Here is a 16,463-nt window from a genome sequence, read left to right on the forward strand (position 1 = left end):
AACAATGGAGATAAAAGCGAAAAAGTATTCACTGTACTTAAGGCTCAATTTTAAGCAGTGTGCTAATCCGTTTGTGCTTCGTAAAATTTGTCCGTGAGCTGTATAAATGTAAAAAAAAGACCTACACGAAGTAATATGTTCGCACCACAAACAAACTCGCGAACTGTGAAAGAAAAACTAACTATAACATTTTCTGTTCAGCGTGGCCCCAAGTCCCATTACCACCATTATCCCGTTACCCCCATTCATAACCGTCACAAACGCCTAAACTTAAATGAATATCATGAACAACATCTGTTTAGAGGAGTTTTCTTGAGATATGAAATATATAGAGTTGCTCCTGAGGGTCACAGAATCGTTACTGAGGGACATCTACAAGAATGGATCCTCGGAATCGAAATTGAGACGAACTCTTCTGCGACCTGTTTAAGTAGATTCAAGAAATCACAGAGTATATGAAGTCGCCAATCCACGAGCGAACCGGCGCAAGGCGCCTCACACCGCACGGCTACCGTGCGGCGGCCGATCGAACGCTAGGCAGAAAGTCCTGTACAAACTGCTGTCATAAGCAATTCTTCGTGCTACAAAAACGAGTAACCTCAACAATTTTCAAAAACTGCTTACAGTGCGTATTACCGGCTAAAATTTGGCCACTGCATTTTTTGTTCTTGTATTTTTCTTGCATGGAAACATTTCTATGTGGGAAATATCCAGTTGGGACCAATCCCTTGTTAGCACATTTTGGGCTGCAGAAATATTTTTCCTCTTAAAAGAGTATTTATATTCTAATCATGTTAAATAAATTAACTGTTAAATTGATCCACACACGTCCACAACCTAAAGCTCCAACCCAACTCCTACTGAATCCTATACCACAACAGCTAAGTAGCAATTTTCCTCCCGAACATTTCTTAAATCAAGTGTGTGATTTGCGAGTTACACTCGATCGACGGCTATTGCTGGGGAATGCTGCAGTCGCAAATTGCCAACATACACAGGAAAACCACATAACCAGCACACCTAACGTGATGAAGGCGCTGTATCTCGGGCTGTTGGTTTTAGCATCTACATCTACATCAACATCAGCTGCCTCATCCCAAGTGAGACCGGCTTAAAGTTATTGCTGCTAGTTTACGCTCGCCATTCTGGGAGCTCTTGTAAACAGTGTATTCATAGTTTGCAGGTGTCACTTGTAGCCATGAAATGCAGATGGAGCATACTGCAGTCACGTATTGCACACTGAGGTGCATGTATGTATGCACGTTTCTGAGGTTTGAGCAGCACTATGGAGATCAACTCAGAGTATTACACGTCGGATGCCAAGGTTCGTTTGACGACAGCCTTCCTCATCTTCTTCATACACCATCCTAACGAGTGGAGGGTGGCGGGAGGCGGAGGGTTTTTGAATTCGTAGTCATAATGAACGTCTAGAGACTAAGCTGATCGTATGAGGACTGTTTCATATTCTCTTGGTTACCATAGCCCTCCTAGTTGCGTCCATGAATGCTGCGCCCAGTTACGCTATTTTGTATTCAGTATACCTACGGCCTATAGCTTTTAGGCTACGAAAATCAGCTATGGGTGATACCTGAAGCTTTGTCACTCACGATAGTGATTGAATATGCAAACAAAATCGTGTGGATTATGCTAACAACCATCGTCAGTGTGTACATGCAGTAAGCCACAAACGAGTCTTCGAGCCATGTTGAGAAACCAAACGATGATCATAAGTCGTTTTGCTGCATTGACGATTGGCAACATGGAGCACACTGCTCAACTGCAGTGAGAAAGCAGGTTTACCTTCACAGCCATTAGACAGGTAGCTGTACACAGCGAATTCCTTTGCTCAACAGTATTTTAAAAGCGTTTAACAATGAAACACCCACATGCTCTCTCTCTCTCTCTCTCTCTCTCTCTCTCTCTCTCTCTCTCTCACACACACACACACACACACAACACACACATACACACACACACACACACACACACACACACACACGTACATACATACAATCTTTGCAAGTCACAAGATTGTGACGAAACGTCATTTGAGCACTGTATTATGTTGTTATTTTGAAAACTTTGTTTGAACCAATTTCTGTCATGTTTTTCAGATAAGATTTGACTGGGATGAACATCAGCAAAGCGTTGTCATGGGAGCATTTTTCTGGCTCTACTGGGCAACGCAGGTGCCTGCAGGAATGATGGCTCAATACTTCGGCTCGAAGAAAGTGTTTGGTATCGGCAACCTTATGGTTTCCCTAACAACACTGCTGATACCACTTTCTGCATCACTTGACTACAGAGCTCTGGTAGCCCTGAGGGCTTTCCAAGGAGTTTGTGGGGTGAGTACAGCATTTATAAGAAATAGTCTTAATGCAGATGGCTAATTATACTCTGTCTGCTGATTATACAGGATGTTTTGATGAATGTAGACAGACGTTCATATGGACATATGACTAGTAATGCATTCCAAGGGATTTGCAGCAGCTCGGAAGTCGTCGTGTGACTGGGGCCTCCCGTCGGGTAGACCGTTCGCCGGGTGCAAGTCTTTCGATTTGACGCCACTTCGGCGACTTGCGCGTCGATGGGGATGAAATGATGATGATTAGGACAACACAACACCCAGTCCCTGAGCGGAGAAAATCTCCGACCCAGCCGGGAATCGAACCCCGGCCCTTAGGATTGACATTATGTTGCGCTGACCACTCAGCTACCGGGGGCGGACACTTGGAAATTAATGTAAGAGATCTCTGACAGAGTAGATTTCAGTGACTGAAAGTACACATGAAGAAACATCAAGTAAGTAGGAATGTTGTGTTTGTACCAGTTTTTTTAACTTCACACTAAACGGGGTAGTGAGCTGCAGCAGCATCATATTGCAGTGACATTACCCTTCGTACCACAAAAGCCACATCTTCCAGCAGTGGAGGCAGTATCTCCCACAAGAAAATGCAGATACGCCTCGCATGTGAGGTGTTACGGAAGGATGGCTGGTCCCATGATGAAGCCACCAATAATCCTTGCCCAAACATTGAAGCTGAACTTTTGCCGATGGTTCACTGCCATTATTCCACAGGGATTCTTCTTAGCTCCCAGCATCATCGTAGCCTATGCGATGGACCAGTGACAAAATCATCGCCTCAGAGCTATGTCTGTAAGTAATGAGTCCTGCATGCATCGTACGTGATATGAATATTGGCAACTGTTCTGTAGAATGTTCCATACAGTTGTCTGGATTAATCCGTGGTGGCTGGCCCCCTGTCTGGAGCTGATACCAGGGTCAGTGTCAGTGATCATATTATCTCCAAGTTTCCATGGAACAAATAACAAGAGAGATGGTGCAGTGGTGAGTACGCATTCTATAGGATGGCAGTCCAAATCCCTTGGACATCAAGATTTAGGTATTCTGTGAGTTCCCTAAATCACTCCAGACAAATACCAAGTTGCTTCCATTTAAAAGCGCACAGCTGACTTCCTTCCACATCCTTCCGTTTTATGAGCTTGTGCTCCATCTCTAATAACCTCATTTTCGATGGGACACTAAAATCCAATTTTCTCCTCCTCCCATGAAACGCATTTCCGGCCATATATCCCTATGACCTGTTTGCTCAGAGATAGTTTCTTGCAGTTTGTTCCCATTTAGCAAAATCAACCCGTATATGTACTCTAAATGAACAACCTGTGTTCTAACTATAAATATAGACTTTGAAAAGAAATATTATTTTATTTTTATACTACACTCCTGGAAATGGAAAAAAGAACACATTCACACCGGTGTGTTAGACCCACCATACTTGCTCCGGACACTGCGAGAGGGCTGTACAAGCAATGATCACACGCACGGCACAGCGGACACACCAGGAACCGCGGTGTTGGCCGTCGAATGGCGCTAGCTGCGCAGCATTTGTGCACCGCCGTCAGTGTCAGCCAGTTTGCCGTGGCATACGGAGCTCCATCGCAGTCTTTAACACTGGTAGCATGCCGCGACAGCGTGGACGTGAACCGTATGTGCAGTTGACGGACTTTGAGCGAGGGCGTATAGTGGGCATGCGGGAGGCCGGGTGGACGTACCGCCGAATTGCTCAACACGTGGGGCGTGAGGTCTCCACAGTACATCGATGTTGTCGCCAGTGGTCGGCGGAAGAAGCACGTGCCCGTCGACCTGGGACCGGACCGCAGCGACGCACGGATGCACGCCAAGACCGTAGGATCCTACGCAGTGCCGTAGGGGACCGCACCGCCACTTCCCAGCAAATTAGGGACACTGTTGCTCCTGGGGTATCGGCGAGGACCATTCGCAACCGTCTCCATGAAGCTGGGCTACGGTCCCGCACACCGTTAGGCCGTCTTCCGCTCACGCCCCAACATCGTGCAGCCCGCCTCCAGTGGTGTCGCGACAGGCGTGAATGGAGGGACGAATGGAGACATGTCGTCTTCAGCGATGAGAGTCGTTTTTGCCTTGGTGCCAACGGTGGTCGTATGCGTGTTTGGCGCCGTGCAGGTGAGCGCCACAATCAGGACTGCATACAACCGAGGCACACAGGGCCAACACCCGGCATCATGGTGTGGGGAGCGATCTCCTACACTGGCCGGACACCACTGGTGATCGTCGAGGGGACACTGAATAGTGCACGGTACATCCAAACCGTCATCGAACCCATCGTTCTACCATTCCTAGACCGGCAAGGGAACTTGCTGTTCCAACAGGACAATGCACGTCCGCATGTATCCCGTGCCACCCAACGTGCTCTAGAAGGTGTAAGTCAACTACTCTGGCCAGCAAGATCTCCGGATCTGTCCCCCATTGAGCATGTTTGGGACTGGAAGAAATGTCGTCTCACGCGGTCTGCACGTCCAGCACGAACGCTGGTCCAACTGAGGCGCCAGGTGGAAATGGCATGGCAAGCCGTTCCACAGGACTACATCCAGCATCTCTACGATCGTCTCCATGGGAGAATAGCAGCCTGCATTGCTGCGAAAGGTGGATATACACTGTACTAGTGCCGACATTGTGCATGCTCTGTTGCCTGTGTCTATGTGCCTGTGGTTCTGTCAGTGTGATCATGTGATGTATCTGACCCCAGGAATGTGTCAATAAAGTTTCCCCTTCCTGGGACAATGAATTCACGGTGTTCTTATTTCAATTTCCAGGAGTGTAGATACATTCAGTAAACAGAAAAGAAATATAAAGTTCGTAGTGGAATATGAAAACAATCGAAGCATCAATTTTCTAAACCTTAACATCAAGAAATAAAACAATTCACAAAACTTCAAAGTTCATAGAAAGACAACTGCAACAAATACCACGCCATGATGGACATGTATGCAGAGCATTAGTTAACATAATCATCAGTATACCAAGGTTTGGTGAGCTCAGAACCGTCAAATGGTTACAATCGCACACGAACTGACAGCTTTACTCAAAAAAGAAAAACTATATTAAACCAACTTTCATGCAGAAAATGGAAAGGAAATACACTACTGGCATTCCTTTCACAGGCAAACTCTCCTACCATATAGCAAACATTTTCTGTCCACATAACTTTAACTGTGCCTTCACAACACATAACAGACTACTAAACACACACACACACACACACACACACACACACACACACACACAATAGCCGGCTGCGGTGGTCTAGCGGTTCTGGCGCTGCAGTCCGGAACCGCGGGACTGCTACGGTCGCAGGTTCGAATCCTGCCTCGGGCATGGGTGTGTGTGATGTCCTTAGGTTAGTTATGTTTAAGTAGTTCTAAGTTCTAGGGGACTTATGACCTAAGATGTTGAGTTCCATAGTGCTCAGAGCCACTTGAACCAACACACACAATATTAACACACATCAAATCAACATTCACAACCAGTAATTTACAAAATAATATGTAGTACGTCCAAAGCCCTCTATGTAGGCCGAACCTGGCGAGAATACCAAGAAAGACACATGCCTGCTACACTAACAACCATAATAAATCAGCAAAAGCCACCCACACAAAAATTACATGCCACACATTCCATGACAGTGCACGTGATCTTTAAATATGACATAAATGGCCAAGGAGCAACAAATGGATTTATATGTTGAACTGGAAATATTCATTCACAGCACAGTGCATGGAGATAAGTTACTAAATGATAGACTTGAAAATGATGATATTAACTTCTTTAACAACTCCTCCACTGTTGAATGCGTATTTCATTAAAAAAATCTCCATTGCATACTACTGTATTAACAGTAGAAACTTTTTAGTTTGACTTTTAAGACTATTCGTATTAATGTAAACAAATGATTGTGAAAGTGCTAAGTTTTTATGTACTTATTACTGTGCTCTTTGTGCCAGACAGCGAAATTACCAACAAAAATGTAAGTAAGTGCACTAACAAGATGATCAGTCATGCTTATTACATAACGTACACATTATAGGATTTTTATCTCCCTGAAGAGGTGTCTTTTTGTACATATAATCTCAAAAAATGGTTGGTTCAAATGGCTCTGAGCACTATCGGACTTAACTTCTGAGGTCATCAGTCTCCTAGGACTTAGAACTACGTAAAGCTAACTAACCTAAGGACATCACACACATCCATGCCCGAGGCAGGATTAGAACCTGCGACCGTAGCGGTCGCGCGGTTCCAGACTGTAGCGCCTAGAACCGCTCGGCCACTCCAGCCGGCACACATAACCTCACTGGCACACATAGATAAGAAATTGACTTCACACTAATTTCAACGTAAAAGGAACTGATGATGGCAGCATGCTTCCGAAGCGCGTCCTGCTAATAAAAGATTAGCAACAAATAGCCTTTGCTGTATATATTATTTCATAACAATCTTACATAACTCAAATAACATCCATAATAAAGTGAATAAATTTAAGTGTAATATAATTTTATGTTTTTCACAAAAACAATATTTACGAGGGTCATTCTAAAAATAAAGAGCAGTTGTTATTCCAGAAAGTTTTATTCAAGATAATTCAACAAAACATTTTGCAACATATTTTGATATCTTAACTGTTTCCTACGTAGTGCCGTTCACATTAAAACATTTGTCGTAGTATTCCACCAGCACTCCTAAACTTTTTGCTTAGCATTTACCGCTAAATTCTCAAACCAGTTAGTAATATCCTCTTTCAGTTCGCGTAATGCTTTACATACAAAAATCCATCAACTTGAAAAATTCGTGATAATTGCTCGAGGATACGTTAGGCTATAGGGCGAAAGTTTCAAAAGTTTCCAAATTAAACCGTTGAAGCAAATCATTTGTGAACGCACCGGAACGTGGGTGAGTATTGTGGTGAATAAATGTAACGCCGCTCTACAACAATTCACTACCTTCGTTTTCAGGACACCCTTGTTGTGGTGAAGAGCCTGACAGTATGTAGGCTGTTGCATTTATGGTTGATGGACTAGGACGCACTGTGGCCATAATTTTTTTGGTTTTCACAATTCATCTGGCACTTTAAGGTTTCTACCCCAAATGATGGCATTCGATGGCCTGGCACCTTTTTTATGGTCTTAGATTGCGAAATCTAGAACACGTCATCAGTAACGCAGTGGTTCAAAGACTCCCAGACGTTCTTGCCATATCCAGTGAGAAAAATCAAACATTCGTTATTTCTTTCGTTCATCTGTCGAAAGTCGAGGAACCCACGCGACTCACACTTTTCTATGCTCCTCCACCAACAATCTGATACAGAACCTATTGCGGAGATTCAGGAAAACACAAGCCCTGTATGTCAACAATGAAACGTCTACTCTGCCGAAATTTTTCCTTAATCCTTCAATTTGTCAGTCACAGCTGAAGGTCGGCCTGATGGTTCTTCATCAAGAATATTCGTTCCACTACCATTCAACATCACACACCACAATCCAACCGAAATCTAATTCACCATATTTACCTCTAACCTTTGATTACCTGCTGTCTTCTTTTCAATTTATAAACTGTATTACACTAAGAATTTCACATCTAGATGGATTATTAACTTTGCCACATAATGTAAGATCGTGCGAATTATTAGTGCATCATCGTTCCTGGTCGCTGTTAGCTATACAGGCGGCCAAGATTGGGAAGATCTGTGACATGGCTACTGAGAACTGTGCTGCTCGCCAGAAAAACGAGCTTTACTTTTAAAATGGCCCTCGTAGATGGTTATAGGCTCTATAAACCATTTTGTTCCTTAAGAAAGTTCCTGACGAGAAATAGCACATGTAATTTTGTGTCGTTAGGGCTTCTGCTTTCCATCTCTCAGCTACATTACCTCGAGATGGATACCAACCAATGAAAGGGGGAAATTTATGAGCGCATTCATGGGTAAGAGCAAATTTGACTATTTTAGTATTTGGTATGAAGTGTGTGCAAAACTGTTCTTCTCATTATTTATACTGTTGAGTACGTTACGTTATAAACTGTAAATGTATTGCTTTTCTGCTTCTTTACATTCGGTATAACATTATTATATGCTAACATGGTGTGAGGAAATTACTTTGAACAAATTACAGGGAAGCATATATATTCAGGGTGTATGCAAAAACATTTGTTTGTATTTAAATAGCTGTTAAAGCTTATAACTGTATTTTTACAACATTGAACACAGCAGCACAAACATTTTCACGCATCTTGTTGCAGTTGAGTGTGGGCACATTTTGTAGCTCGACATGTATCGAAAAGGTACTCCACGTCTCGCCACGTGTTCATATGCACGAGAGGCATTATGGCCTCAACTGTACTGTCGATCAGTTGTATGAGGTCTACCAGATCTCGAACCCTTGCTCAGTTAACGATGTTGCTGATAAGCCCTTAAGCGTCGAAACCCAACGGAACTGAACAGAATACCTAGAGATCCAGGCGACGAAACACAGCCTACCGATCCAAAGCTTAGGTAACGTCTCATGGATACGTGTTGTAACATACACATGACACTGGGGAGGGGAGGGGGGGGGGGCACCTGTGGATCTGCGTAACTCGCCAACATGTCGAGATCGGCGTGCCCTAAACAAATCCTGCTTTTGAAAGTCCAACCACACATTAATTTTATAGTATGGCCCTTTCGTACTCAATCACTTCACCGGGTGTTTCCCTTCCACATATTCAACAGTTATAACCGTTAACTTTGCAACAGACATGAAAGACCTGAACACCACTGCGTTGAGGTAATCGTTGTTTTCTTCAGTATGATGATCACATTGTCTGTAGTGGTCCTCAGGCTTAATGTGATGAAAAGCTGAAGTTTGTAAGCATCCAACCAGAGATATTTGTGCACAATGTCCTGCACCGTCGAAAGGAGGACGGTTAGTTCCTCTACTAGCCTGTCTAATGGATTTACGCGGGCTTGTAGTGAATGGTTCGCACACACGTTCAACAAACAGTCTTTTCATTCACAAGCGTCTTAGAATGTTTTAGAGAATTTTTAATCAAACTTGTACTTTCTCCAAAAGTTTTCCCCACTGATAGTGAATTTACATGTTGCAGTATCCGCGTTCTGTTCCATTCTTGTACGCACACGCTGCACCTTTGGTTGTGGCGTCCATATGTTGACAGTCAGGAATATGCATTCCGGCTGCACAGTAAATATTTGGACGCTTACTCGCCCATGCGCCATACGACTACAACTTAGCGCTGTTCATAAAATGGTGAGGATGACACTTTTTACTGATTGCGTATTCATCCAACAACGAAAAATGTCGAATTTTTTTCGTTGTAACACTCTGCATAGTACACTGAAGAACCATAGAAACTAGTACACCTGCCTAATATCGTGTAGGGCCTCCATTAGCACGCAGAAATGCCATAACCAGACGTGGCATGGACTCGACTAATGTGCTGGAGTGAAGACACCATGAATCCTGCAAGACTGTCCATAAATCCGTAAGATAATGAGGGGTTGGGGATCTCTTGAACAGCACGTTGCAAGGGATCCCAGATGTCCTCAATAATGTTCATATTTGTGGAGTTTGGTGGCCAGAGGAAGCTTCTAAACGGGGAAGAGTGTTATAGAGCCTCTGTGTAGCAATTCTGGTCGTTTGGGGTGTCGCATTGTCCTGCTGGAATTGCCTAAGTCCGTCGCAATGCACAATGGACATGAATGGATGCAGCTGATCAGATAGGATACTCACGTACGTGTCTCCTGTCAGAGTCGTATCTAGACGTGTGAGAAATCCCATATCACTCCCACTGCACATGTCCCACACCATTACAGAGACTCCATCAGCTTGAACAGTCCCGTGCTGACATGCAGGGCCCATGGATTAATGAGGTTGTCTCCATACACACACGTCCATCCGCTCGATTCAGTTTGAAACGAGACTCTTCGGACCGGCCAACATGTTTCCAGTCATCAACAGCCCAATGTCGGTGTTGACGGGCGCAGACGAGGCGCAAAGCTTTGTGTCCAGCAATCATCACTGGTACACAGTGGGTCTTTGGCTCCGGAAGCCCATATCGATGATGTTTCGTTGCATGGTTGGCACTCTGACACTTTTTAATGGCCCAGCACTGAAATCTCCAGCAATTTGCGGAGGGGTTGCACTTCTGACACCTTGAACGATTCACTTCAGTCGTCGTTCTTGCAGAATCTTTTTCCGGCTGCAGCGATGTCGGAGATCTGATGTTTTACCGGATTCCTAATACGCACGGTACACTCCCGAAATGGTCGTACGGGAAAATCCCCACTTCATTTCTACCTAGGAGATGCTGTGTCCCATCGCTCGTGCGCCGAATATAACACCACATTCAAACTCACTAAAGTCTCGATAAACTGCCGTTGTAGCAGCAGTAACCGAACTAACAACTGCGCCCGACACTTGTTGTCTTACATTAGCTTTGCCGACCGCTGTGCCGTCTTCTGCCTGTTTACATGTCTCTGTAATTGAATGCACATTCTTACTGTTGTGGGTGGCAGGAGAGCCAACACCGTGTTACTAGAGGAAGCCGAAAGGCACGCGTTTTAGCTCACGCAGGCTGGCGTGAGGTCTGGCACAGGACAAGGTAATTAGAATTTAGAAAATATCGGACGTAGCTGGTGGAATACTTAACTTTAATCCATAAATGGTGAACGTCGCTCTTGGCGGTACAATATGCACAGTATCAATAGTAACTGGTAATGGCGCCTTGCTAGGTCGTAGCAAATGACGTAGCTGAAGGCTATGCTAACTATCGTCTCGGCAAATGAGAGCGTATTTTGGCAGTGAACCATCGCTAGCAAAGTCGGTTGTACAACTGGGGCGAGTGCTAGGAAGTCTCTCTAGACCTGCCGTGTGGCGGCGCTCGGTCTGCAATCACTGATAGTGGCGACACGCGGTTCCGACGTATACTAATGGACCGCGGCCGATTTAAAGGCTATCACCTAGCAAGTGTAGTGTCTGGCGGTGACACCACATTCCTCCCCCGCAAATCGGCGTACGGTTGTGGCATAAGGCTTCCGCCCGCCGTGGGGAGGACCCCATGTTGACGTATGCGACGAGGTGGGGAGCCTAACAACAGGCGAGGCTGTGCCACCCGCACCCTGCCATTCGGACCGCGGGGAGCTAGGGAACGCCTGAAAACCTGCTCCAGGGTGCACGCCAACATGCGGTGTATGCGCCCGCAGAGAGACAGGAAGGGGCCGAAGGGGCGAATACGACATATGATCCGGAGCGGGCATGAGTTCCATGTCGGAGGACAACTGGTCACGGGAAGCGATCGGCGGCGCGTGACCCTGGGAGGCGCCCGGTGGTTGCAGCGACGCGTCCACTGCGGGCGTCGCCGGCGGGAGAACAGGCGGCGGCGGCGGCGGCGGCGGCGGCGGCGACGGTGGCGGCGGCGGCGGAGCGTCGCCATGGGGCAAAATGGAAGGCAGCGTCGGTAACACCTGGGGCCGAGGCGAGCCAGTATATGGGTCCCCAGGGCGCTGACCTGACGGCAAAGTCGCTGAAAGCAGACGGAGAGCGGCAGATTCCGTGCGACGTCAGAGGCGCAGCTGATTGAGATGCCGACGCACCTCACCAAAGGCCCCCAAAACCAGATACATAGCGCGGCCGAGGCAGCGAAGAATGCGCCCTTCGAGCCAACGCCGTGAACCTCGATAGTGGCGGTAATATACTACGTCGCCTGGGGCAAAAGCAGGTGTCTGCCGCTGCACAGGAACCTGATGCGGCGGATGTTGCAAAGACATCAAGGTTCGATGAGGGCGACCGTGGAGCAACTCAGCCGGCGAGCGACCATCCCGGGGCTGAGAGCGATACGAGGACAAAAAGAGCAATAACGCGTCCTTCCGAGAATGCGACTCTTTCAACTTCAACATCTGTGACTTGAAAGTCCTGACCAATCGTTCAGTGGTATCGTTCAACTGTGGCAAAAACGGCGCGGACGTCAGATGTTGAATACCATTGGCCTTGCAGAATGACTGAAATTCTGCGGACATGAATTGTGGGCCATTGTCGGAAACAATAGTCTGTGGAAGACCTTCAATACAAAAGATAGCAGATAACGCTTGGATGGTGGCAGATGACGTCGTGGAAGACATCCGGACAACAAAAGGCAAATTACTGAATGAATGAACCTACCACAACCAACCATCGAGCATTCCAGAATGGACCAGCAAAATCGATGTGTAAGCGTTGCCAAGGGGAAGTGGCTTTTGGCCATGCAAAGAATGTCCGCGGTGGTGCTGATTGTTGTTCGCCACACACTATGCAAGAGGAGCACATGTTCGTAATCGCGGCATCGATTCCGAACCAAGTACAGTGCTGACGAGCAAGTTGTTTCGTTCTCACTATACCCCAATGTCCTTGGTGGAGAAGCTGTAAGACAGAGGACTGTAACGAACGTGGGACCACGACCCTGGACTGATCATTATCAGAACGCAACTGCAAAACAACACGTCGTACAAAAAGTCTCTCCTGGTGAGCAAAAAATCGGCGAACCAACGGATCCCCGATCCGTGACTTTGACAAGACCCATTGCGTAGCAACAAAATGCAGAACGGTAGCAAGGACAGGGTCGGCAGCTGTGGCTGTAGCTACACGACGAAAATCAATCGGAAACGATTCGACCACGTCATCGGTTTCCGAATCAATGAACATGCAAGCAAGTTCGGAGGAATCGAAGGCTCTATCCTCACCAACATGCAAACGGGACAACGCATCGGCATTTCCATGCTTAGCAGTGGACCGATACAAGATATCGTAGCGGTACTGCGAGAGGAAAATAGACCAGCGAATGAATTTCTGCGCTGTACGTGGAGGTACAGGCTTGGTCGTATGAAAAAGCGATGTCAAAGGTTTTTGGTCTGTGATGATAGTAAAGTGACGACCATACAAGAAAAAATGAAAGTTTGTAACACCAAACGCGAGAGCCAACGCTTCTTTCTCGATCTGTGAATAATTTCTTCGCGCAGACGAGAGCAATTTGGACGCAAAGGCAATAGGGCGATCGTGCGATCCATCTTTGTGCGCAAGCACAGCACCGATCCCAAAATCCGATGCATCCACCATAACAAAAGGGGCTTCTGGGGATCGAATGGCGTAAGGCAAGTATTGGAAAGCAACGCTGATTTCCACTGGCGAAAGGCGCGTTCGCATGCCGTCGTCCAGACGAACGGAACACCTTTACGGCGTAAGCGATGAAGCGGAGCTGAAATGGAAGAGGCATGCGGCACATATCTGTGATAATAGTTAATTTTTCCCAGTACAGTCTGTAGCTGCTTCAAATTCTGCGGCGAAGGCAAATCTTGTATGGCATGGAGGTGCTCGGGACTGGGATGTATGCCTTGGGCATTGAGTACATGTCCCAGGTAGGGCAAGTCACGAGCAAAAAACACAGATTTGTCCTTCCGCAAGCGAAGACCATTTTGTCGCAAGACCTGAAATAATTTTCTGAGATTGGCTAAATGTTCTTCTTCCGTCTTTCCGGAGATCACAATATCGTCCAGGTAGTTTGCTGCAGTAGGGACCGACGCACAAACAGTTTGTAGATGTTGGTGAAACAATGCAGGGGCGGATGCACACCCGAATGGCAGTCGTTTGAATCGATGCAAACCAAGATGCGTATTAACCACCAAAACGCGCTGGGGTTCTTCGTCCACCGGTATTTGCAAGCACGCATCTGCTACGTCCAACTTCGAAAAATATTTACCCGGGCACAGTTTGTCAAAATGATCTTCCGGGTGGGGTAAAAGAAAAGTTGCAATCACTAGTTGTGGATTCACTATTGCCTTGAAGTCCACACAAAGTCTCAATTGTCCTAAAGGTATTGGCAAAATGACTAAGAGTGATGCCCAGAGAGAAGCCTGCACACGTTCAATTACTGCTTGTGATTCCAAATCGTGTAATGTTTTTGCGACCTCATCACGCAATGCGTGGGGAACATTGCGCGCTCTGAAAAATTTCGGTCGCGCGTTTACTTTCAGTTCCAAATGTGCTTTATAGTTCTTAGTGCAACCGAGGCCCGGTGCAAAAATGTCTGCAAATTCTTCACATAGACGAGAAACACTGTCGGAAGGCACAGTCTGGTTCACTGATATGACCTGATTTACTATAGACAAGTTAAACAACTGAAATAAATCAAAACCAAACAAGTTCACTGCAGAAGAAGAACGAAGGACGTAAAATGACACAAGTTTTGTTTGTCCCTTGTATGTTGCAAGAAGGCTGCACTGTCCTAACACAGGGATCTCTTGACCTGAATAGCTAGTTAACTTAACAGTTGCGGCACGCAACGGAGGTGTGCCCAGCAGTTTGTAAGTGTCTTGATTGATCAGTGAAACTGCAAGCCCCGGTATCGAGCTGGAATGGTATCACTTTGCCGTTAATGTCCAAGTCCACAAAAAGTTTATTGTCCTACTGACGACAAGAGCGACTGTCTCGTGCAACGTGAACTGAACTGACACTGGTGCAAAATCACTTGCGACTTGATGGGAGTTCCGGCGATGTTGACGCACACTATTTGTGGGATGAACACAGTCACTGTTAGAGAGAGTGGCACCGGGTGGAGTGGAATGGATTATATGAATTTCCATGGGCGAAGTTTCGCAAGCCTGAGTATCCTTGGTTCGATTCCGATTCCGGCGCAAAGCAAAGGACCTGGAATGATTATGAATGTCCGATCTGAGCTTTTTCTGGCAAACACGTTGAACATGTCCTTTTTTATTGCAGCAAAAGCAAATAGCTTGGCGTGACGGGCAATTCTCACGCGAATGTCTAGTAGCACACCACGGGCATGATTTTAGCACTGCATTTGCTTGCCGGCGCAGTACACGTGGCTGAGAGCCTGGTGGCAGCGGCTCGGCCAGGCGTGAGGGCTGGTTACTGTTCCATGCAGCTCGCCCGGCGGGCCGGTTAACCTGACACACGGGTGGCGAAGTTGCAAATGATTCCTGAGCAAAGTCAAGGGTGTCCTGCCGATCCAATATGTCTATCACTTGTCGAAGAGAGGGATTGACTAGTTTCAAAATCTGTTCCCTTATACGAACATCAGAAACGTTCTGTGCAATTGCATCACGTACCATAGTATCTGAATAAGGGAGTCCACATTGACACTCAAAAGCACAATCCCTCGTAAGGCCTTGCAAGGTTCCAACCCACTCCCGATTTGTCTGACCTGCCATACGTTTTGTACGAAAGAAGGTATACCGGTTGGCAACTACGTTGATTGAGTCTTGAAATATGCATCTAATGCAGACAAAATTTCGTCGTAGGACAGAGTTGCTACGTCGCGTCGGGGAAATAATTTGACTATCACACGGTACGTTTGTACGCCGACGGAAGACAACAAAAATGGCTGCCGCTCGTTACCTTGAATTCTGTAGGCGGCGAGACGAAATCCAAATTGGCGTGACCACTCCGTCCAGCTTTCCAGTGCAGCATGAAAAGGACGAAAAGTTGGTGCAACTGCGTGTTGTGGCTACGTTAGCGGTGGAGCGGCGGCTGCCCCATTGGTTTGCATCGCACGTTCACCCTGGACGAGCTGTCCAAGGGCATCCAGTAATGCCTGCGTCTGCTGATTCTGTAAGCGATAAAATTCAGACAGTACATTTGGAAATGGTGGCGAAGCCATTACACAAGTAAATCAGGGCAGTATAGTTAAGAACGCGGTATTGCCTCGTCGCCAATGTTGTGATTGGCAGGAGAGCCAACACTGTGTCACTAGAGGAAGCCGAAAGGCACGCATTTTAGCTCACACCGGCTGGCGTGAGGTCTGGAACAGGACAAGGAAATTAGAATTTAGAAAAAACGGTCGTAGCTGGTGGAATACTTAACTTTAACTTTAACGTCGCTCTTGACGGTACATTATGCACAGTATCAATAGTAACTGGTAATGGCGCCTTGCTAGGTCGTAGCAAATGACGTAGCTGAAGGCTATGCTAACTATTGTCTCGGCAAATGAGAGCGTATTTTGTTAGTGAACCATCGCTAGCAAAGTCGATTGTACAACTGGGGCGAGTGCTAGGAAGTCTCTCTAGACCTGCCGTGTGGAGGCGCTCGGT

At 46.4% G+C, this 16,463-nt stretch overlaps 1 protein-coding gene across 1 annotated transcript in view; it reads left to right on the plus strand.

Moving 5' to 3' along the window:
• Window positions 1-16,463, plus strand: part of LOC126149728 (sialin-like) — a 79,103-nt gene that overhangs the window by 24,453 nt on the left and 38,187 nt on the right. Inside the window, exons 3-4 of the mRNA XM_049915830.1 lie at window positions 2,115-2,345; window positions 8,230-8,314. Of these exons, the coding sequence (XP_049771787.1) occupies window positions 2,115-2,345; window positions 8,230-8,314 (316 nt within the window). The remainder of the gene's footprint in view (window positions 1-2,114; window positions 2,346-8,229; window positions 8,315-16,463) is intronic.

The sequence above is a fragment of the Schistocerca cancellata genome, chromosome 2, assembly GCF_023864275.1.
Source record: "Schistocerca cancellata isolate TAMUIC-IGC-003103 chromosome 2, iqSchCanc2.1, whole genome shotgun sequence".
Taxonomy (NCBI): domain Eukaryota; kingdom Metazoa; phylum Arthropoda; class Insecta; order Orthoptera; family Acrididae; genus Schistocerca; species Schistocerca cancellata.